Source organism: Passer domesticus, chromosome 1 (genome assembly GCF_036417665.1).
Source record: "Passer domesticus isolate bPasDom1 chromosome 1, bPasDom1.hap1, whole genome shotgun sequence".
In the NCBI taxonomy this organism is placed as follows: domain Eukaryota; kingdom Metazoa; phylum Chordata; class Aves; order Passeriformes; family Passeridae; genus Passer; species Passer domesticus.
The window spans coordinates 153,212,455-153,235,227 of NC_087474.1; the positions used below are offsets into that span (position 1 = coordinate 153,212,455).

The window sequence follows — 22,773 nt, forward strand, 5'->3', positions numbered from 1 at the left end:
AATCCTCTGTGTCTGTGTTCCTCTCTAACTCATTAGACGTTACAGGAGGGGAGAAATTGCTTTTTAATCAGCTGGGATATGTGGTTCTAGATAGGGATGTGTTCCAACCTTATATCCCACTGCCTGGGAGAAGAGCTGCATTTCAGTTCTCGGGGGAAACCTGAATTCAAGATGAAGTACTCTTTAGAGCTAATGGGAAAGATAAGAACCATGAGAACATTTTAAAATATGTATTGACCTAGAAGGAGGAGGTTTTCTTTGTGAAACTGATGTCTTCCATGTCTGTGTTTACAACTGTTCATATACTTCTGCTTGCTGGTTTGTTCAAAAGCTGCTCATCTGTGAGGGATGAACAAGGTAAAACTGTTTGCAGAGAAAGGAGGACATAAAAATGGAGTGTATTGGCAGCTCCAAGGACCTGTTTTTGGTAATACATAAAGAGATTTTTTTTTCAAATTTTTGACTCCATATTCTTTTAATGTTCTTTTTTTTTTTTAATGGAAACATGTATGTTTCCGTGTCCAAATGGCAATATCTTATTTTGTAAATGCTTTCTGGGAAAGTCAAACAGCTAGGAATAGACACAACTTAATTGAAGATTGGTGATATTTAAACAAGAATTTTAATTCTGACACCTAAGTATCCTCTGTGACTGTTTTTCAAAGTAACATTGTAACATTTTTGTTTAGAATTTTATTTTTCAGTAATGTCAATACAGTTTAAACACTTTTGTTACTGAACAGGAACAGATGCTTTGTCATGTTTTGAGCTCTGTGTATGTGCCTCAGCACATTTGTTCCACTGTTTTCTCAGCATAAATACCACAGTATGGTTCTAGATTCACAGAAACACTTTCATCCACTTATAGGTTACTCTCTGTGTACATTGTGTATGTGTGCAGGAAATAAAATGTATGTAATGTGGTCTTGAACTACTTGTGAACAGAATGTCTTTCTTTTAATTAGAAAATATTTTTCAAAATCTGTGCAAATTTATTGAAGCCTAGCTGGATTTGCTCAAATGAAGATAAAACTTGTTTTTGAAGCTCTGGCCATGCTTATATTGGTATTTGGGATGTTTTAATAGAAAAAGGATCTATAGAACAACACTCTCTTTCATGTCCTGTAAATAGGTCGGTGTTTATGTTAATCTAGTTAAAATCTAATTTCCTGAGCTAAGCTTACTTTCTTCATTAGCTTTGAGGGTTCCAGAGAGAAGGCCTGTGAACTTTTGCTTCCTCATCAGGAGCTTTTATTCATGACATACATGCATGTTTCACTCACAAAAACCTTCTCATGCCTTGTTTTTCAAGTGGCAGTGTGGAGCCTACCCCCCTGGTCTGTTTCAGCCCTGTGTGTTTGGGCAGGTGAGCTGCAAGGCACCGTTGGGCAGGAGTGGAGAATTAAATCCTCCCAGCCTACAGACTGCAGTCATAGGATACCTGCGGTGAGGAGGTGATGCAGTGGTTCTGAGCATCCTTTTTTCTAAGGAAAAAGATGGGCAGCAGCGTAAGATTCTGGGAGTTCTTACCACTACAGCTGTGTTCCTTCCCTGTGGACTGGATTAAGAAAGAAAACTGCATCATCTTAAGGAAATGGAAAATTCTTCACAAACCTTTACATTCAGGTTTTTCAATGCGCAAAGCTTCAGGTGCTTTCCTTCGAAGAAGACTTGAAACCCTGGGCGCTTGCTGAGCAGTTACTCATTGGTTTTGAAGTGGTCTTGTTGTCTGTAGGGCAGGTGATAGTTTATCAATGCCATCCTCATAGCTCTCTTCAGATAATAAAGATGTGTAGTCTTGACAAAATCTTTGTGAAATTCTCTAAGTAGAGAGTGTTTGACACTATCTGTCAGTTTCTTGGTGTAGGGAAGCAACAGCTCCCAAAGCAGAAGACACTACTCTGTAATGCAGATTTCAGTTGACCAAGAAGATAAAACTTTAGACATCTTGGCAACTTTCCTATGTGTCAGAGCTATTCCAGTTTACTCTTGGGATGCTGACCCTGGAATTAAAACAGCTGCTGAAAAGCAGAACTGTTCATGGTGTTTGATTCTGTTTGTGTCCTGACATGACAAGTAATCCCTATGTGCTGCTTCCCTAAGCTTGAGAACTTAAAGGTTCAGTTAATTGTAACCCCTAGAGTTATATCTAGATCCGTGCTCTTGTCCAGCTTCCCACTGATTTCCCTCTCATCCTCACGTATACAAGGGAATGTTCCTCTGAAGGCAGTAGCTTCATCCATATAAGTTCCTGTAGCAAAAGAGAAGCGAGCAGCAAGTGTTAAAATAACTCTTTTTCCTTGATGGAAAAGAGGACTGTGACCAGTAGAATGAGGAAATGCAATGGAAGGGGAATTGTGGAACATCTAGACTAGAAGTTTTAAGACTAACTGAGCACGGGCAGAACATCACAAAGTCCCTGGCAGCAGTCTGCTGTTCTGTGTGTGGGGTTGGAACTGAGAGGAAGAGGTGTGACCAGCTCAAGCATCTGGGAGGCATTCTGTAGCCTGGACTTAGGCACCAAAGTACTGAGCCTTTCAGACAAGTATATATATTTTTACCAGTAGTTGGCCAACCTGCTGATCAGAATTATGGTTTGAAGGCTCCTGAGGCAGACAGTGACCCTTTTGGAATAGTTTTGCCTCTGGCAACCCTCTAGAACTGCTTCTTACTCATCTCTGGCCACCCTGGAGATAGGCTAAGTGTTGCTGCTTGGCCTCTTACCTTTCAGCCATGCCTTGTGTAGCATCTTTTCTTTCTTTCCGTGTCCAGCTCAATCCAGAGGTGCACCAGCCTGTTCTGGTCTTCTGTGTTAGATGTTTCTCCCTAACCTGCCACAAACAGGGAGCAAGGTGTAGGAGAGGTGCAGGTGTTGCAGTCCCTCTTCTCAGTGGAGTGCTAACCAAGTTAGGTGGCTTGGCCTTTGAGCACACATGCCATTTACAGTACTCTTCTCCATCACCTGCAAGTGACTTCTGCACCTGGCAAGTGTTCAAGGATGCAGCATTCTGAAAATGACTCATCTGGGTAAGAGAATAGCTTAGGTCATGGTGAAAGCAGGCTTTGAGCGGAATTGTCTGGAGCTCAGAGGCTGCTTCTCTGCCAGGATTGTCACTGTGCTGGGAATTTTCCATTCCCTGGTACCCATGGATGTTGGGAGGAGCCAGGCATTTGGGCAAGCAGATAGGTGTGTTAAATAGCAGGAGTAGAACAGGGTCGCTGTGATAATGCCTGTCCTTCTTTACTTCTTTTATTCAGAATTTAATAGTAGGTAAAGAATGTCCTGCTGGCTCAGTGTGTTACTGGATGTGCACAGTGGGTGTTTTGTCAGTGTCAGGAGTCTGTCCATGCTCTGCTCTTTGCCTGGATGGAGGAACAAAAGCAGTTCCTGTTCTTCAGAGAGCACACGAAGCACTATTAGCCTCTCTTTCACTCTCTGTCTCCTTTAGTCCAGTCGTTTATTTACATCACATTTTTCACTGATTTATGAAACACCTTGTTATCAAATGAGTATTTGTTTAGAAATAAAGATACGATGAAACCAAAAACTGTGGGTTTTTTCTGTCCACTGGATTTATCACCTAGAACTCATTTCCCAACTGCAAACCAAATACTAAAGGCTGGAATGAAAGCTGGGCTTTGCCTGTTCATTTTTTTTTTCCCCCTGAACAGATAATCAGTGCTAGCTGTGAGGAAGAGGGGTGAAGGAGATTTATGTAAATGTGTCTTTCTTGTCTCCTAAAGTCTCTTTTTTGTTTTGCTTCAGTGATAGAAGTCAGAGAAGTAAATGACATTGGCCAGCTTAGTAGGAATATAAGTAAGGACAGGAATTAAGAAGCAAAACTCACATCATAGAGTTTTTTCCACTCAGAACCAGATTAGTTTTAAAATAGAAGTGACAGTACTATCTCAAAGCAGGAAAGGAAGAGGCTGTGTTAGGGAAATAGAAATGAGCAAGTTTACTAAAGCAAAGTTACTATGTGAAACCAGCAAAGGTGGGGGAAAGGAGAGATAGTATGGAAACACTGCCAGTGGTGGAACTTCAGGAATGCAACTGGAGAACCTGATGTAATGGAAATCTTTCTTTTAATGGATTAGAAGTGTGCAAAACACACTATCCCCAAAATAATATCTTCCTGGGGGATTTGTTCTAATTGCTATTGGCTCTGAAAAGAATACTTCATTGAAGAAGCTTGGTGGTGAGCATTATTTGACTAGCTTGGGGGTTTTTCCTACTTCTTATTTTGCATTGTCATTTCTTGCTTTCATAGAAGTTTACATTCAAATTATTTCTACATGCTTTTCACCACAGTAAGATGTGCATCTCTCCATGCTGATTCCAGCACGCAGTGCCACGGGTTTGGAGAAGAGTGGCTGGAAAGCTGTCAGAAAGGACCTGGGGGTGTTGGTCAGTAGTGGCTGAACATGAGCCAGTGTGTGCCCGGGTGGCCAAGAAGGTGAATAGCACCTGGTCTGTATCAGCAACAGTGTCACCAGCCAGCAGGACCAGGACACCAACTCTCCCCCTGTATTCAGCCCTGGTGAGGCCACACCTCAAATCCTGTGCTCAGTTCTGGGCCCCTCACTGCAGGACAGACATTGAGGGGCTGGACTGTGTTCAAAGAACAACAGAGCTGGTGAAGGGTCTGGAGCACAAGTGTGAGGAGCAGCTGAGGGAGCTGGGGCTGTTCAGCCTGGAGGAAAGGAGGCTCAGGGGGAACCTTATCAGTCTCTACAACTGCCTGAAAGGAGGCTGTACTCAGGTGGGGGTCAGTCTCCTCTCCCTGGTAGCAAGAGATAGGATAAGGGGAAATAGCCTCCAGTTGCACCAGGGGAGGTTTAGATTGGATATTAAGAAAGTAATCTTCACAGAAAAGGTGATTAGGTACTGGGATAGGCTGCCCAGGGGAGTGGTAGAGTCACCATCCCTGGAAGTGTTCAAAAAACATGTGGATATGGCCCGTCAGGACATGGTTTAATGGTGAACATGGTGTTGGTGCTGGGATGATGGTTGAATCTTGTAATCTTAGAGGTCTTTTTCCAACCTTAATGATTATATGATTACAGTTTAGAAGAACTCTTCTTGAAGTCATATCACAGCAGAATTAAGTTGAACTTTTAGCTTACTATGATAAATTTTAAGCAGAAAACTGTTTTTTTGGGTGTTGCTTTCATTTTTTTCAAATAAAGTGAGCACCAAAGTATTTTTAAAAACAAATGTAAAATTGTCAAGCCTAGGTATGGATGGAATTTTCCCCATTAGGTGTTACTGTGGGTTTGCTGTCATGGGGGCCAAAAGTTCACAAGATGAATGTCCTATTCTCAAGACAAAAATTTAATCTGCATCTGCATGCTGGACATTTTCTTGGGCGTGTATCGAAGCAGGTGACCCCTGTCTGGGGAATAATGTGCTCTGACTCCATGATTTCAGAAGGTTGAACAAATTATTTATTAAGCAAGGTTATACTACAGAAAAACTGTGAATGTCTGGAGACGGCCACGACACAGCTTTGACCTAATTGGCCAATCAATCTAAACAACCATCACCTTCAGTAAACACTCTCTATAACACATTCTACGTGTGCCAAACCACAGAAGCAGCAAGTAGAGTTAAGAATTGTTTTCTCTTCTCTGAGCTTCTCACTACCTTCCCCAGGAAGAATCCTGGGAGAGAGAATTATGTCTCTCTGTTCAGAGGATGTGAATACCACAGGTGTGTTTTGGTGGGCAGAGGCTGGAAGCCAGGCACTTAGAAGTCAGCTGGCACTGGGTGAGGGGAGGAGAGGCTCATCTGGGGGGTGAGGCTTCATCCTGTCTAAGGGATGAGCCAGCCCACTGTGCCCTCTGGGAGTGCATTCCAGGGACATTGCCGTGGCTGATCACTGCGTCCTTACAGCACTTGCTCTTTTTATAGCAGGTTGAAGAATATTTTTAATTAACTCCCTTATATGGCTGGAATAATTTCCTTGTTATAAAATGTCTGATCTCTTTTTCATAGCAGAATGAGAATACCCTTGAAAGTCATTTTAGTTCTGAATTAAATGCATTAACTGATATTAACAGTTCAGAAATAACCCAGTATAGTCCGTGGTTATTTTATGCACTTTCCTCAGGATATTTGAAAGAAATTTATTTTATTTGTATTTCTCATCTCAGATACAGAAAAATAAGTAAACTGAAAGTTTAATGTATTACAGTCAAATTTTTACATAGTTTTATTTAAATACATTGAGCAACCAAATATAATTTTAATATTGCTGTGTTGCTGATATTAGCAAAACATGCATCTTTCTGTAGATTGAAACTTCTGTGTTAATTACACCATTTTCTGATAGAATATGATTTTTTTAAAACAGCTTGGACAATTGCAAATTAAGTTAGGGATGACTACATCCAGGCTTGGGACATAATAAAAATATTCAGTGAGTGAACATGAAATCTTGCTTCAGGTTATTAATGCTCTGTAGACAGTTGACAACAGTATTAAACAACATGGCAAAACTGTGGAGGAAATTCCAGCATTAGATAAAACTGGGTTTTGATAGAAGAAAATGTGGCAGTTTTAAACTCAGTTGGCAGAACTTAGTCTTTTATGTTTAAACCCACCTTGAAACTTTTGTTTTCTGTAATTTTGTATGAGTAAGATACAGCACAAATATTCAGACACCCTATTTTGAAATACAGCTTTATTGTAATGTGATTTTTCTAATTTACAGCATAGAGTTTCCTGTAGTAAACTATGTGGGGAAACTTTCTGTGCAGCTCAGTTTTCTCTGAGTTTATTAGCAGTAATCTTTTAAGCGTTGAATTGGTATGGATTTTACGTAGTGGAAATTATTAGCTGTGGTTTTATTTAAAACAGTACTTATTATTTCCAGGGTTTATAAAAAATGTCTTTATGCAAATCCCATATTTGTGTATCCCAAGTGGATGTAAAGTAGGAAGTGAAACAATAAAATGCTGAGAATTAATGGGAATCTGGAAAGTAACTTCAGAATTGCTTAACTGAAAATTGATTTTTTATCTGACGGATCATAATTATGTTAATGATTTAAATTCTGTAATCCTTGCTTCCTAAACTAGGAAATATTATTAGAGATAATGTTAACTTCATTATTTTTAGATTGTTTCTTTAATCTTTAATCTTTAGATGTAAACCTTTATTTTTAAAAAAGTCTTTTTGGTCAGTAGTCTGCCTTAAATACATTACTCTTTATCCGTTCTCTAGGAAGACCAAGTGAGTAGGTTTTGCTAAAACATTTATCACTGCAGTGATATGTGGCAGCTGTCTGAGGATAGTTTTACCTGAAACTATATGGATTTTTTACTTCTAGTCAGAAAAATAATGAACTGTGTGTTCCAGGCAAGTTGAAGTAATGAAAGGGTCTGTGCAGTTTCATTGGAGGAATGTGTGTGAATCACACATTGACGATATATCTTTTATTCTTTTCTCTTTTCCTGTGCCTGGCCTTGTTAACAGAATTTGATACTGAGGTTTTTCACGTGTTTGGTGGCTTTATGCAGATGTCACTGAGCTGATCAGATAAGCTTACAGTGTTGCAGAGCCCTCGCGGGAAGTACCCGCAGCTATGCGAGTGTGAGAGAGCAAATTTCTGGGAAAGGAGGCATTTCCCCGAGAGTGAACTCATACCCAGGATGAGGCAGTATGTGCAAGTTCCAACTGTTGAGCAAGAAAAAGCCTATGATTATAATTCTGCTTTTGAGCCGAGGCCATGTATGTGTTTGGGTAGGTGAAGTTACCATTTTCTGATGCTGGGGGCTGTGTCTTACTGCTCTTGTGTAGAATAAATATGTGTAAAAAGAAGTACCTGTGCAGCTGGTAAATGTGTACAGTTATAACATGAAAAATCCAGATCATCAGACTTCTTTAGCAGAAGAGAATGTGCATGTTTGAACTTGATAAAAATCTCACTATTGGAGAAGCAAACAATATTTTTTAAACCTTATACATTAACTTTCACGTTACAGTGCAGAATTCTCTGTAGATATTGCTTTAACCTTTATATTTACTTGCATAAAATGATGTAAAGATGTGTGCGAGGGGGAGGCCATTAAAATGTAAATTTTTTCTGACACTAACAAGGAATTGTTATTGGATTTTTCCTCAATAAATCTGCATAAAATGGAACAGGGTTTTTTTTACCTGTGTTCTATAGACCTACAAAACAGTCTATTTATGTGAAATGAATGTGTTTATCCAAATAAATTTTTACCTGTGTTAAATTGGTATCCAAGAAGTAGGGAATCCATTTTGAGTTGCTCAGCTTCTATCGATCTTTGACAAGATTCATCTTTATGGTGTATGTAGTAAAATATTCCTAAATTTTATGGGTTACTTCTGATGTAGTTTGGGGGTTTTGTTTTGTTGTTCTTTTTTTTGTTGCTGTTGTTTTTTTTTTAAATATTCATACATTCTTTAAACCTATTCCTACGATTTTTTTTAACCTTTCATGCTTATATCAAAATGTTATAACTGAGCAATGATTAGTAGTTTTCCCACAAAATCTGTGTCGTGACTGTTAACTATTCTGGTTTTTCTTCAGTTTGTCATTTATTTCTGTGCTGTTTGGAGCGCCTGTCAGTTTTATTTCTGACAGTGCTCAGCTTGGAGGCTGAAAACTTTGACAGATTAAATCTCACTTTCTGATTTTTGAATGTTCTGTTTAATGCAGGAAGTTCTTTTGATGGTATTAACATCATAGTTTTTTAAGTTCATGCTTTGATAATACAGAATTTTTGACAAGTTTATGGATGTTTTGTTCCCATGTAAACAGTTCCATAATTAAGTACTAGCAATGTAAAGATACTACCAAAATTCAAGATGAGGAGGAAATTTCAAATCTTATGCATGCTTACTGTTAGGCCTTTTTTTGGTGTCAAAATTCACTATGTTCCATAAATTTAGAAAGCAGTATTTCAATAGAGCAATATTATGTTTCCATTAAGTGAAACCATCTGGTAAGGCTGTCAGAATGAGTTGATACTGTTACTTGATCTTTTTTATCCATCTCAAAGTAACTGGATCCAGGTTTTATGTTGATTTTATGTAATTAGCACAGGTTTGAAACACCATTTTAAGATTTAAATTGCAGTTCTTTGAAAAGATTTTCTTCTTCTGTCACTTAAAGAGGGAGAAAGTAATTCCAAAAAGTATTTTTAATTACCTGTCTTGCAATATTTTAGATTGTTTTCCTGCTCTTGTTATGTTTTAGGTAGTTGTATGCTACAGTTATTGTTAGAATATTTTGTTATATTTAGTACTAATCAAACATACTGTTTACCATGGACCAAAGTTAATTGTCAACCATAAGGTAGAAAACCAACTACAAAGAGTGCTGAGCCAAAGAATGCTGTGGAGTTGCATACCTACCTCAAGAAATATTTAGCAATAATACGTGGGTTTTGGTGGATTTTGATGGGCTTTCTTGAATTTCCCAATGCAGAATGGTATGCATAACAATAATACAGTACTTCTTTCTTATTATGATTTTACTTCTAAGATGTTGCACAGAATTGCTCTCAAAAGAATGTTTTTGTAGAACTGTCTAAATTATTTCTATCTTAAGTCAAGTAGGATTTTAGCCTCTTTTCATACCTACATTTTCCAGCATATTAAAGAACTTTGATTTTATTTACTTCATACCTACAGCTTTTATGAAAATGTAGATTTTTACATTTGTTAGACCTGCATGAGTAAACATCAGCAGGAGTAGTATGAAGAACTTGACAGTAGTAACAAAGTAGTGTTTAACAAAAAAACTCTCAGTATTCTGGTTGGTTGTTCTCGAGTGCTTTTTTGTTTTCATAATTATGTATTGAAGTCATAAGTCAGTGTTGATGTTACTGGTGGTACAGGACTCTTAATTCATAAGCTGGGCAGAATTCAAGTCCATTGGGGAGAACTTCGAGTTAATGCACAATTTTAAAATCTTAGATCTATATTCAGTAATTGTTTTTGATTAAATAAGTGGCAAGAATTAAGTTGTCAAAGTATGAGCAGAATGCATTTTTTGTCTGAGACAACAGTATCAGAAAACAGTTGTAATTGAGGGAGAATGTCTACTCCTGTAGAGTGTTGTAATTAAAACAAAGTACAGCAGGTGAAATCTTTGTTATGAACTTCCCATATGTTCTGATAAGTGTGGTTAAAAACTTCTAAGATTATTTAGGTATCTTAAATAAAGAAGTACAAGTCTTGATGATTTTGAAGAGAAATTGTAATCATCAAAAGTTTCTGCCAAGATACCCTTTATTGTTTTATTTTTTTACTGTTTGTAGCAGTGTTAAAAGGTTTTTTTGAGTATGTAAATGGATATCTTCAATAAGATGTTTGTGAGGTATTTACCTGCTCTGAATCCTTCAGGTGTTTTGACTCAAAAGACAGGAGCTGCATGTCTGCTTGATACATTATTATTGAGTTTACTCGGTGGCTTTTGTGCATTAGAGCTGCTTTGGTGTTGATCTGAGGCTTGGCCAATAAGTTAATCTGATAGGATGCTCACTAAAACATTTAAAACCTTATTTGTCAAAAAATTTTCATAACAAGGGTGTAAGTCTGCCCTGATAAACAGTTGGACAGATACCTTGGAAACTTTTTTTTTCTTTTGTGCTGAGTCTTAACCTAACTCCAAAGTTCTAGTAGTTCTTAGTGCTAGAAGAAGGACCAAATAATGCTTTGCAGGTTTCTTACCTTTTTAAAGCAGGCTGTATGACTTTTAAATTAATAAAATTTAAGTTACATGCATTGTTCTGATTATATGGATTAGTAGTGGAGTAGAAATGAAATTTAAAAAAACCCTTATTTCTTAGTTTCAAGTGACTGTCATTTCACTGATGCCCAGTAAAAGGAAGGATAAGGGACAAGAAAGGCAGAGTATGATTTGTGTATTATGGTTTATATTGGTTTATATGGGTGCCTTTAAAACAGATTTCTTTTTTTTTTTCTAGAATAATGCACATAATGGACCTTTGAGTGTTTTGAAACAGTCATTCAAAATGAAGATAAACATGCAAATGAAGTAGCTTTGGTTTTAATATGACTGAGTTTTAAAATGCCTTGATTTTTCTGCATGTTTTTAAGTCTGGATGGCAGGTGCATTTCTGGTACCCGAGATCCTTGCACATCTTCTCACGTATTGCAGTGTGGTAGTTGTTTTGCTTATTCGACTTACCTGTACTTACTTTCAATTCCCTTGGTTTTGCTTTCTTGCTGATAGCAAGCTGAATTCAGTGTTATCTTCTTCCTCCATGCTTGTCAGCTTGTCCCTTCAAATGAGTCCCTAGGACTGCATCCTAAATCCCGTTGGGTAAATCTCTCCGCAGGAGTTTGCTGCTGCTGTGCTGCGCTGCGACCTCGCTACAAGCGTCTGGTAGACAACATATTTCCTGAAGATCCAAAAGTGAGTCATGACTTTAATATTTTAAGGGATTGGTGTTTGAAAATCTGTGATTGTACCTTGTGTTTTAGCAAATTTTTAAAATTTTCTTCCTTCTTTTCTCTTTTAACATTTTATCATAAATTCTGCTTTAGCGCTTAATAGCTTTAAGAGAGGTTAGGAGAGTAATTTATCTGGAGAGGGATCCATGGAGATCATCTGGTGCAATTCCATTTCCAAAGCAGGGATGCACACTGAAGAATAAAATTAGTATGTTTTGCTCGGAGAGACAGAGATTTCATTAAACAAGGTATTCTGCTGCAGCGGTAGCACTTAACTTCATCACTTTTTAGAACCACAAACATTTGCTTTCTTGTGGTTGCAGGTGTGAACTTTTTCTGGTTTTCTACAGGATTTTAATTTTTTAACTCTTGACTTACTGACTGTGAACACTTTTATGTAGACTGTTGTGACCCAAAAAGGTTTTTCTGGTGTTTTTTGAAAATTTTTCCAGATACTCATCTACAATTTTATTTTTTCATTTCACTGAAACAGTCTTGGAGCTATATTAGAGCCTAACTCTTACTCTCTGTGAAAATAACTAACTTCTGTTTACCATGGAGGAATGCACGTGTCTATGCATAATCATTTGACAGTTCAGACTGATCAAGAGTTTATGTTACTGCTGCTCTATTTTTTAAGTGTGTTACCAAATTTTTATATCTTTTCTTACAGTAGAAGTGAGCAGCACAGTCAGTATTTGCATAATATTTGGCTTATATGTTTACAAAGTGTGCTGGCTTTTTTTAAAATGATGTTACTGAGTGCCAGGTATTATGTAAGTGCATAATACTGGCTTGAAAGGAAATGTTTTCTGTGTATACAGTATATTGAATGCATAGAACCCTATGGTTTTATTTGTTCTAACCTAGTTTTTGATACAGGTGTAGAAATACCTAGAAATGCTACAGCTGGAGTGTTTTAGTTTAAATCTGTCTCAGTAGCTCTGCGTTGACACTTATTGGTCTCTGCTTTGGTTAGTATTCATTGGGTCTGTGGAGGACACTGGCCAGTTCATGATGTTTCCTTTGGGTTGAAGACCTTCTCTGTGGTATCAGAAGATTTGCTTGATAAAGTTCATTAATCAATAATGAATGTCTTAAAAGCTTTTAAGTAATTTATTTGAAAATAAATGTTTTTATACACTTCCGTGGAAAAAAAACCGACAAAAACCCTTATCCTTTTTACCTGATAATTATGATTATAACCTCATCTGAGCAGATCCATGCTATAGTTCATGTTGGAACTAATATCTTAATCTTCTATCTTTTCTGACAATTAGCCCTCAGATGCCTGGGGGCCGGCCTTGTTCAAGATCTGACGCTTAAGAACTAAAACATTTAAACTACAATATTAAATATTTAAACTACAATATTGTTTGTATATTTTATCAAAATTATGCATTGAATAAACTTGGTGGGGGGATGGGAAGAGAAAAAAATTACATTTTGCTATTAGGAAAGAAGTGTTTCTTAGAACTGGTCACATATCTCATTACATACCTTCTCTTAGAATACCAATTCCCTCAAAGAAATGGTGGAGCAAGCTAGTTGTTTCATTTACTTCAAAATATTTTATTTGTTTAATGTTGTTTATTGTTGCTGATTTTTGAGCCTAAGGTTATGGCAGTTTTGCTCAATAGTTTGGGGTTTTTTTCAATAGCTTATTTCCATCTGTAAGGCTCTGGTCTTTAAATGTTAACTAGAAAAAAAGGAAGAACACTTGGAACGTTTTTTATTTCCTGTGAACTCTTTAATTTTCTGTTTTGTATTTCTGTTTCTAGGATGGTCTTGTTAAAGCTGACATGGAGAAACTGACTTTCTATGCAGTTTCTGCACCAGAGAAGCTGGATCGAATTGGGGCTTACCTGGCAGAGAGACTGACCAGGGATGTGGCCAGACATCGCTATGGGTAAGGAGAGAAGTCATTAAAAATAGATGCTAACGAGTCATGGAATTTCATCATGTTTGTTCTGATCAAGTCTGGAAAGCAAGACAGACCCAGTCCCTTTGTGGTCAATTATCCTTGTCTGACTGCCAGTTGCCCATGCAGCTGCTCTCACTCCTCCTGCTCAGCCAGATGGAGAAGAAAATAAAAATGGAAAGCTCGTGGGTTGAGATAAGGACAGCGAGATCTCTTTTTCCCCATGATGGAACTGAGTGACTTAGCCTGGGGAGGATTTATTTAATTATTGCCAATTAATGACAGACTAGGATAATGAGAAATTAAAGCAGAGCTTAAAACCATCTTTCCTGTAGCCATCTTTCATCCCGAGCTCCACTTCACTCACAAGTCCATTACCTCCACCCCACCAAGCAGTGCAGATTAGGACTGGGGACTGTGGTCAGCTTGTACCATCTCATGTCTCCTGCTCCTTCTTCCCCACACTCTTACCCTGCACTGGCCTTGGGTCTGTCCTTGTAGGCAGTATCACAGCTCCTGCCAGAAAAGCTCCTGCATGGGCTGCTCTCCATGGGAACCTGTTCCAGCAGGGCCTTTCTGTGGGCAGCAGTTTCCTTCAAGGCACATCCACCTGCTCCAGCAGGGGGTCCTCCATGCTCTGCCCTGAGGATATCTGCTTACCTGTGGCACTTGCAGGGTCCTTGAGGGGCTCTGGTTTGGGAAATAGGGGGTTGATCTTGGAGCTGGCTGTGTCTGTCATGGGGGAACTCCTGGCTTCTGACAGAAACCACCCCTGAAGCCCCTTGCTGACATAACCTGGCTATGTAAGCCCAGTACACCCTTGAATGTCAGTCAGGGTACAGGAAAACAGCATTATCTTTCTTTTCAGCCCTTTTGGCTAAATCGAATATTTAAGTGAGAAATATTAAGTCTAAGAAGGGGCAAAATTGTTAAAGAAAAGCAGCATCCATCACAGACCAGCATTTTTTAGCTTTCATGACATCCAAAGCTGTTTTTATAACTTTATAGAAAGGGTAAATGGCCAACGGTCAATTCTGTACTTCCCTCCCTCCTACACCACCCCATCTCCTCCCCAAAAAAAGAAAAAAATAAAGAAAATAATGGATGTAGAAAATAACCCCAAGTGTCATTTTTATGCAGTGGGAAATACACACCTTCCATTCTTTCTTTTCTATTTTCTCTGGTAAGATCCTAAGTAGAACTAATTGAGTTAATGATAAATGCAATACGTCTTTATCTGTCTCTAATTAATTTTCAGTTATGTTTTAATTGCCATGGAGGCACTGGACCAACTTCTAATGGCTTGCCATTCTCAAAGCATAAAACCATTTGTGGAAAGTTTTCTTCATATGGTGGCCAAACTTCTGGAATCAGGCGAACCAAAGCTGCAAGTCCTTGGGACTAATTCTGTGAGTAAGCTCAGATGCTAAATCAAATCAGAGTAAATCTTTGCTTGGGAAAGGAGTTTGAGAAGTCTTAAAGGGTCTGCCAGTTGACATCATTTGAAAGATGCTGTCTGTAGCAGGGTGTATTCTTTGGGCCTAAACACAGAGCAGATACCAGCTGGAGGCAGATAAACTGTTTCCCTTCAGTATCCCAAATTCTTTTGATGTGTGGGCTCATTCCCTCCAAAAATAACTTCTGGAAGGAACAGGAAAGCTGTGCTGTGAGTTCATGTTTTGAGTCTTTAAGCAGTCCTCCTGGAGCCAGTATATAGGTAAGACAGTGTTTTGTTTTCTGGCAGTTAAGCTACATGGAAAGATCCTTGTTAGCTGAAAAGTAGCTTTGAATGTTGCAATCTCACTGTCTTATCAGCTTTAATATTTCAGGATTCAGATCCTGGCTTGAAGGGCATAACTAAAACTGTCAAAAGGAAGATTTAGAGATCTGGTTTTCCAGTTAGAGGGATGGGTGCAATCAAGGGTATCGCTCTGTCATACTTGCCTTCTAACTACTGTATTTTCCAGCTGGTAAAATTGGAATCTCATAAATTCCAGGATTGTAATGTGGACTGTTTTCACTTAGAGTTATTGTTTTTACATGAGTATAGAGTACTTGCTTTTCATGTAAATTATTGCCATTGCTAACAGTGTGGAATTTCTTTGTGGAATCAGTAAAACTGTTGGGCTTTTGGATTTGGTTCCCAGCTGATGAAATTAAATGGAGTTGCAGCTCAGGAAGACAGGAGGGTGTAGTAAACTGATATTACTCCAGAGCAGGATTTCTTGTTATGGTGAAATAAAGAGAGTTTTGCTGTAATGTAGGGTAGAAGTGTTCCCTGTTTCCCCACTAGCAGGGCAGCTTTACTGGGGATAATGAGATGTATATCTCATTATGCATATAAAATTTTACTTACTTATTTAAATATCATTGAGCCAGGCTACCCTGCTTCTTTTGATTTGTTTGTATAACAATGCCTGGGCAAGTCCTTTTAGGAAATTACTTTGGAACTTCTTTCCTAGGCTGCCAAATGGCAAGGTGTGCATCACTTTCCAGTTGTTTAAAATCATTGGTTAGTGCCAACCTCCACTCTGATGTACAAGGCATGTGACATTTCAAAATCCGTGTTACTGAACAGGACTGCATTTAGGGTAATCTGTTTGATATTCCTGTTGGTTCCTAAGTCTTTTGTGAGTAAAGGAGATTAATGGACTTCCTGAATTGGGAGATAATTTGTGTCTGTCTTTATAAAATGCACCAAAAAAGTTTTCTCTAAATGAGAGGAGAAACTCTGTGTGGAGGGAGAATTTTTATGGCTCTTCAACAGCATTCCAAAATCTTATTTTAGCCTAACTCTGCTAATTTCCCTAGGTGGCTTCTAGAGTTGATGAAGACAAAGGATACAAGTCTGTTTGTATTGACTTAGAAGGAACAAGGGTAACAGCTTGTCTGTTACCAAGGGCACTGCCTTACTGTGTTCTTAAAGAAATTTTTTTTAGATTAACAAAGAAACTTTACTGCCATATTCAGCCTTTTTTCTCTCCTCCAGAAGAAAATAAACAAACAAACAAAAACCAAAAAGCAAGATGAGATGGTGAATAATACTTCATGTGCTTTAGCTGATGAACCACTTTGGAGTGCAAACTGGTATTGTCTAGAAGAGAAGAATGGGTTGTATATGAAGTAAATATCTTTAAACTGGTGAAAAGTCAGGCAACCTTTTTAAAATTTTACATAGTATTTTTAGGAAACTCAGTTTAAGGCCCCTACAAATTTATAGTCTGCTTATATTTAAAATATATGGAGTATGACTGTGGCTCTAAGTGGATTTTGATTATTTTCTACCCAAAGCTTCATTGATATAGAAAGACAGTGATGTCTTTGAAGTAAAAGTCAAACCTCTTTACTTGAGCTATAAGGTTGTTTCAGCCTCACAGATTTTGCTTCAGCTGCAGGGACTCTTGTGATTGGTTAAAAGGGTTTCAAAGGAAGCAAATCTCTGTACAGAACATCTTTGAGTAATTTAAAGGCTTGGAAAGATTTGGAAGCTCCCACTGCCTTCTGATTGTGTTTTGCTGACTTCCAGGTATTTGGTTTTGGATGTGGAACTTACTCTACTTGGTGCCCTATATTCTAGGGGAAAAAATGAAACTTTTACTTAGCTGTTTGTCATCTTAAATTAATTTTGGAATTTAAATTTCATTTAATGTATAGCAAAAAGTCCATTTGCTTTGAAAAGCAAACCTGAAGATGACTATTTTAAATAAGTAATTGTTTGGGTTTTATTTATGCATTTTTAAGCCTGATCTTCAGGTTACATATAATTAATTTGTTGCATTTATGTATTGTATTTATAAATTATGTTAGCTTATTTCCTACAGCAGCTGTTTTTAATTTTAATAACACAATTGTAAATTAATTTATATAAGGCAGATATTTAAAAATGGTAAAATTCAATGGTGGATATAATGAATAGGTGTTGGGATTTTTTTATATAGACCAAATTTCAAATTGCTAAGGTCTGTGAGGTTCAAAATAGCTTTTTCTAGCATGGAAGATGTTTTTACAGACCATGTGCTAGGATAGCATATGCTGGTCAGGAAACTGAAAAAATGTGGTGGGAAAAAGTGCTGTCTCCTTGGCTTATGTGTTAAGGATCTGAAGGCTGATTGCAGTATGCTTTTCCTTAGAAATTTATGACAATGCTGTATTTCTCTGTCTAATTTTCTTGCAGAGTTTCAGTAACTGAGTATTATGTAAAGTATCCCCAATGCTCAAGTACAAAGAATTAAATGTATTGCTTAGGTCTGTAGTGTTTATTACTAGGATAGAAGTGACAAGCTTTAAAATCTTGCACCTTGTGGTCAATTTTTTTTGAATAAGAGGTCCACTTTATATCTATTAATATATATACAGTTTATGTCTATTTCTAAAGTTTTTTGAGAAGGTTCAGAAAATTTCTTTAGTGATCAGCTTGTCAAGAACAATTGGATACATAATTTAGTAAAATATTCATCTTAATCCATATTTACAAGACTCAGTTAAATACAAAACCTTATAAGCTAATTTGGAATGCTGATGGGGTGAATTCTTTGCATTTTGTCAGTAAGATATTGGGGTTTCATGTGAAAAATAGCAGATAATATGTGGAACCCAGTATCACCATATTTTAATTATGTACCACAAATGCTTCTTTAGTTGATAGGGTGCTTCCTTTTATAAAGGCAGTTTCTTTGTAGGAGCAGTGAAGTAGTGATCCCATCAGTGACAGTGTTGAGTTTCCTGTGCATGAGAAGGTGGCTGTTATTGCTGGTTGTCATCATTTGTAATTTAAAAGAAGAGAAACAGACTCCCAAGTGGAAAAGTGATCAAACACTGCCTGAGACAAGACTTTGGTATTTGTTAGTGTTGGCTTTTAAAAGCAGTTGGTTTGGGCAGAATTAAGTGCATATGTATGTAAAAATAGTATAAAATGTCAACACTTTGAAATTAAGCTGTGGCAGAATTCATATTCCCAGAAGGGTACTTATTTGTTTGCCTTGTCTGCAGCCTGCTAATCTGAAAGTAGGCAATGAAAATTTACCTTTATTGCAAGATGATTCTTTTATCCCATGTACCAATACAGAATTATGTGCTGGTAGTGATTCAATACACAATGGAACAATTCCTTTTCTAGGATGCTTCCTCTGTCATTTTAATAGGATTTAAATCTCAGGGAGATAGATTAACACACAACACTCTTTTCTGATTTTGTGGGTTATTAAATTATCTTAGAAATTGTGTGTTTGCATCTGCTAGAATTTAAGTCCTTTAGGGTCACTTAAAGTTAAGTATTGCTTCCCCCAGTGGTATTTGTGCTCTCTGGTTTTGCAGTTCCATGGCCACACTACTGTGACCCTGTAAGCCAACATTCCACTGCTGATTTTGTTACACAACTGTACATGTGGTGCTCAGGAGAATTTTTATCCAAGGGGCACAAACTAAAATAGAATGTAAAATTATCCATCCTATTCCAATAAAACTGAACGTGTCAGGTGACCAGGTATTAATAAACTAAATCACCAGTTTTCATTGCTGAGAACCTTGTGATCATTTTCATACTGTCTTTGTAAAGTTAATGTATCCAGTGTTTGAAGCTTTTCTCTTTAGGAAAATTGAAGTGCTTGTCCTTCTGGCATTTGTTTGTTGTAGTGCATACAGAACAGTCACACTTCTCATTAAGTCTGTGCTGTGTGGTTTGTAAGAGTCTTACATTTATAGGAGATCATGACTTCCCATGTGACAGTTTCATAATAATGAAATATTGGCCTGTGAAAAATGGTAACTGCCAATATCAGCACTGTCTTTCTGTGTTTGAAACAAGAGAGAATTGCAGGCTGCAGAAGAAAGGTTGGGAGGCTCAGATATGAAAAAAGTAATTCTCAGGTCGAGCCCAGTATTCTTACAGGGAGGTACTTTAAGTAACATAACTCAAACTCAAGTATGATGCATGGTGATTATTCTTGAATAAAACTGACCTTCTTTAAAGACATCCAGGGACCATTAAAAGTTATGATTTTTCTCCTAATGTACTTGCTGCATAACAGTGATAAAACAGCATAAATGCATAGAAGAAATTTTGTCCTTGAGAACTTGTACAATTTGTTTATAGGGCTTCAGCAATCTCTCTCTCCATCCAAATTTCTCTACTCAGTCTGGAACAAACATCTTCTGAATAAATAATACGTTTCTTCTTTACTTTGTGACAGATTTATGTGTTTTTACACTAATTGAATTTTATTTGTTTTAAAATAAATGCTACCAATGTAAGTTCCTTTCTGTACCTTCTGTATTATAAAATATAGAAGATGCTTATACTGGTAAAACTTCCATACGTTACCATTGGATGCTTGAAAGCATTTACTGTGACTGAATGTTTGCATCTATAAAAGCTTTGCAAATAATTCCTAGGCAAGTGCTTCAACTTGTATAAGAGTTCTATCCCTTTTCAGGTTGAATAATTGTTATGTTTGAAGTTTGTTTGAAAATATGTGCTTAGGAGTAAAATATTCTTTAACAACAATAACACCACCACCACTCAAAGTACCAACTCATGTCTGCTGTAAAAACCTTAACATTTCTATGATGGGATGGAATTTTACATTTTACTGGATGACAGTGCACAACCCAAAACTGTTACCACAGACATCTTTCCTGTGGCCTAAATGCTCAGTCATCTGAATGCTAATCCTGGATTGTGCTTCAGAAATGCTGTATGTTCAGTGGGTGAAATTGTTTTGTTATCCACATGAGGACATAAAAAACCTCAGCCCTTCCTGGATCTCTTACTATGCATGCTGTTTTGAAAGGTGTGACTTCCATGTGTTTGTGTCCCTGCTGTAAAACTGCCCCCCTGATACTGGAGAGGTACTCAGAATGAGGGAGTCCCTGACACTTGATTGGCCTAATTAATCATTTGTTCTTACAAAGCAGCTTCTTGGTACAATAAATCTTTCTGTTAGCAGAACAGTTATTAGAGTATATTAAGTTTTTCTGTTGGGAGATCCTGTCAATCAAATAATTAGTACTTCAGATAATAATAATATTAAAGGCTGATACTAAATGCAACATGAATTAATATTCTCGTTCTCACAGCCACTCCCACAGTGCTCTGTCTTCTTCAGACTTTGTTTCCATTATTTTCCATGCTTTTATGGAGGTTTTCTGGGTGAATCATTTCACTTGAATGTCTGCAAAATATTAAGATAATATTGTTTGGGGATTTAATAAATCCTTGGTCTTTGTGCCTTATTGAAATGTAAGAACTAATGAAATTCTTGTCTGGAAAAAAAAATCTATGTCTGTTTTGCTAGTAGCAATTCCATGAAACAAACTAGGGAGCCACAGTACATATGAAGCATTTGCCAAGGTCTCTTGGGAAGGAAATTATCATTTTTGTAACTCACTCTATTGGAGAAAACACGGGTGCTGTTTGTAGATCATCTTTCAGTCTGTGGCAGTGGACCATACAGAATTAGATTTTATCTTCTGTCACTTTTTTACCACCTGAAATACAGTATATTCCTACCAGAAGGACTTGTAAAACGGACTTGTATTGTACCATTTTGCTCCATTTTCAGTAACAGCTGAGAATGTGCTATGAATGTATGAGCTACATAATTTTCAGCTGTTCCTGTAGCTTTTAGAGGGTGAACTGGTAGTGCAGGTGAAAGGGATAACTGTTCTAGCTAAAACAGAAAAAAAGACTAAACAAAATAGTAGAAAAAAAAATGTGTTGTTTTTTTTGGTTTTTTTTCTGAAATACACAGCTTTGAAAACCTCAAACCCTCCACAAATCAGTGTGCTGTAGGTTATGCAATAGTGCTTTGGGCTTGTCTGGATGTCTGTGGATAACATGCTGATGAAAGCAGGTTTTACATCATGAAAAATACAAAGGAAATGCCTCAGTCTGTGCTTAGGAATTGATAAAAATGGTGTGAGTAAAAGCAGAGGGATCTTAATGGAACATCACTGCTTCAGGGCAGAACCAGCACGGTGTTCGACCTTTCCTGACAGTGTTTTGTTTTGCTTTTTATTTCCCTCTGTAGTCTGTTCCTAGAACTCTCTGTGATGGAGAATCCAAAATGTCCTTAGGCAGTCTGCTCACTTTAGAAAGGAGAGGTTTTAATGGCTAACTTAGGCTTTGCTTCAATATAAGCCTTTTATTGATTTTCTTATTACCATTGGACAAAGAAAACTATTTATTCTGTTTTTATAGCTGTCTTCTGTACCTTTTAAGACTGACACCTTTTAGGCAGCTGTAGTTTAGGTAATTTGGTGTATTTCGTTCTTTTACAGATGTTTATCTAAAGCTTTGTCCATCTCTTGAATAATTTCAGAAGTCTATCAGTTAGTCACCATTTTAGGCTGTGGTGTTTCAGCTGGATTTAAGGGCTTCTTTGGCCCAATTAGGTAGCAAAAGTTTCTTCATAGGTGCCATGAGTAACGCAGATGTGTCTTAGTATTGTTCTGTTTTCTGTGCCAGTGTTGGCATTGACTAAGTTCCTTTTCTTCATTCAGCTGTTTCTGGCTAAAATGCTGTTTTGCAATAACCATTCCCAAATTGCTTCCTTGGTTTTTCGGGTCCTATTTCCAATTGCTCAAAAACCAGGCATCAAGTGTGCCTGCAGCTCTGGCCAGCTTAGTGTTCTTTGCAAATTCAATGACCCCAGTCTGCTCATCTAAATCTCTAGTGAAGCTCAAATCATATTTTTGTACTGTGATGATTTACAAGTGTTTCCTTATTTTTTCCAAACTGTTGTACATCTCTCTTATGGGGAGTGTTCTTTTGACAGTGTTTTTCTAGCTTTCCTTTGAGAAATTTGTTTATTTTTTTGTCAACAGCATCACTGAAGTTTTGACAGATGCTGCTTCATCTGGATTCACAAAAGTTATTTACTTGTCATAGGAATAAGATGGATTGATGTGATTTGTTCTTGACAAATCCATGTTGACTGTTACTTACCCTTTTGAGACTTCGTAGATGTTGGCAAATTGGCATTTTTTTCCAGTGTTTTTCTGTGAATGGACTAGAGTTGACTGGATTATAGTTCCCTGACTCCTCCTTTTTCTCTTCTGTCTAGACAGAGTTGACAGAATGCCTCCAAGTTAATTTCCCTAGAATTTTGGTACATCAGAATGTTGCTAGGTAACCTGGTAGTGACAGGTTTGCGTTTGATTGCTTGGGCTGCTCTCTACAGCTGCCTGAGAGAGGGTGTAGCAGGCTGGGTGTCAGGCTCTCCTCCCATGCTGAAAGAGATTGGACAAGAGGAAATGGCCTCAAGTTGTGTCAAGGGAGGTTTAGACTGGATATTAGGGACAATTTCTTCTCTGAAGGAGTTACCACCGATGGAGCAGGCTGCCTGGGGAAGTGGCTGAGTCACCATCCCTGGAGTTCTGTAAAACAAGGTTTAGT

At 37.5% G+C, this 22,773-nt stretch overlaps 1 protein-coding gene and 1 long non-coding RNA gene across 14 annotated transcripts in view; one reads left to right on the forward strand and one right to left on the reverse strand.

The window, feature by feature from the left end:
* EFR3A (EFR3 homolog A) overlaps window positions 1-22,773 on the forward strand; it is a 75,678-nt gene that overhangs the window by 11,738 nt on the left and 41,167 nt on the right. For 10 of the 13 annotated variants that reach the window (XM_064397325.1, XM_064397373.1, XM_064397297.1 and 7 more), the window contains 3 exons: window positions 11,344-11,420; window positions 13,240-13,367; window positions 14,638-14,788. In XM_064397325.1, coding sequence (XP_064253395.1) covers window positions 11,344-11,420; window positions 13,240-13,367; window positions 14,638-14,788 — 356 coding nt within the window. Of the gene's footprint in view, window positions 1-11,279; window positions 11,421-13,239; window positions 13,368-14,637; window positions 14,789-22,773 lie in introns of all 13 variants that reach the window. The other 3 variants (XM_064397388.1, XM_064397387.1, XM_064397396.1) reach the window with 1 other exon arrangement.
* Window positions 20,380-22,597, reverse strand: LOC135290079 (uncharacterized). The gene is made up of 2 exons (XR_010352796.1): window positions 22,324-22,597; window positions 20,380-20,548 (listed from the first exon to the last, which is right to left on the reverse strand). It is a non-coding gene; the product is annotated as an uncharacterized LOC135290079 (long non-coding RNA).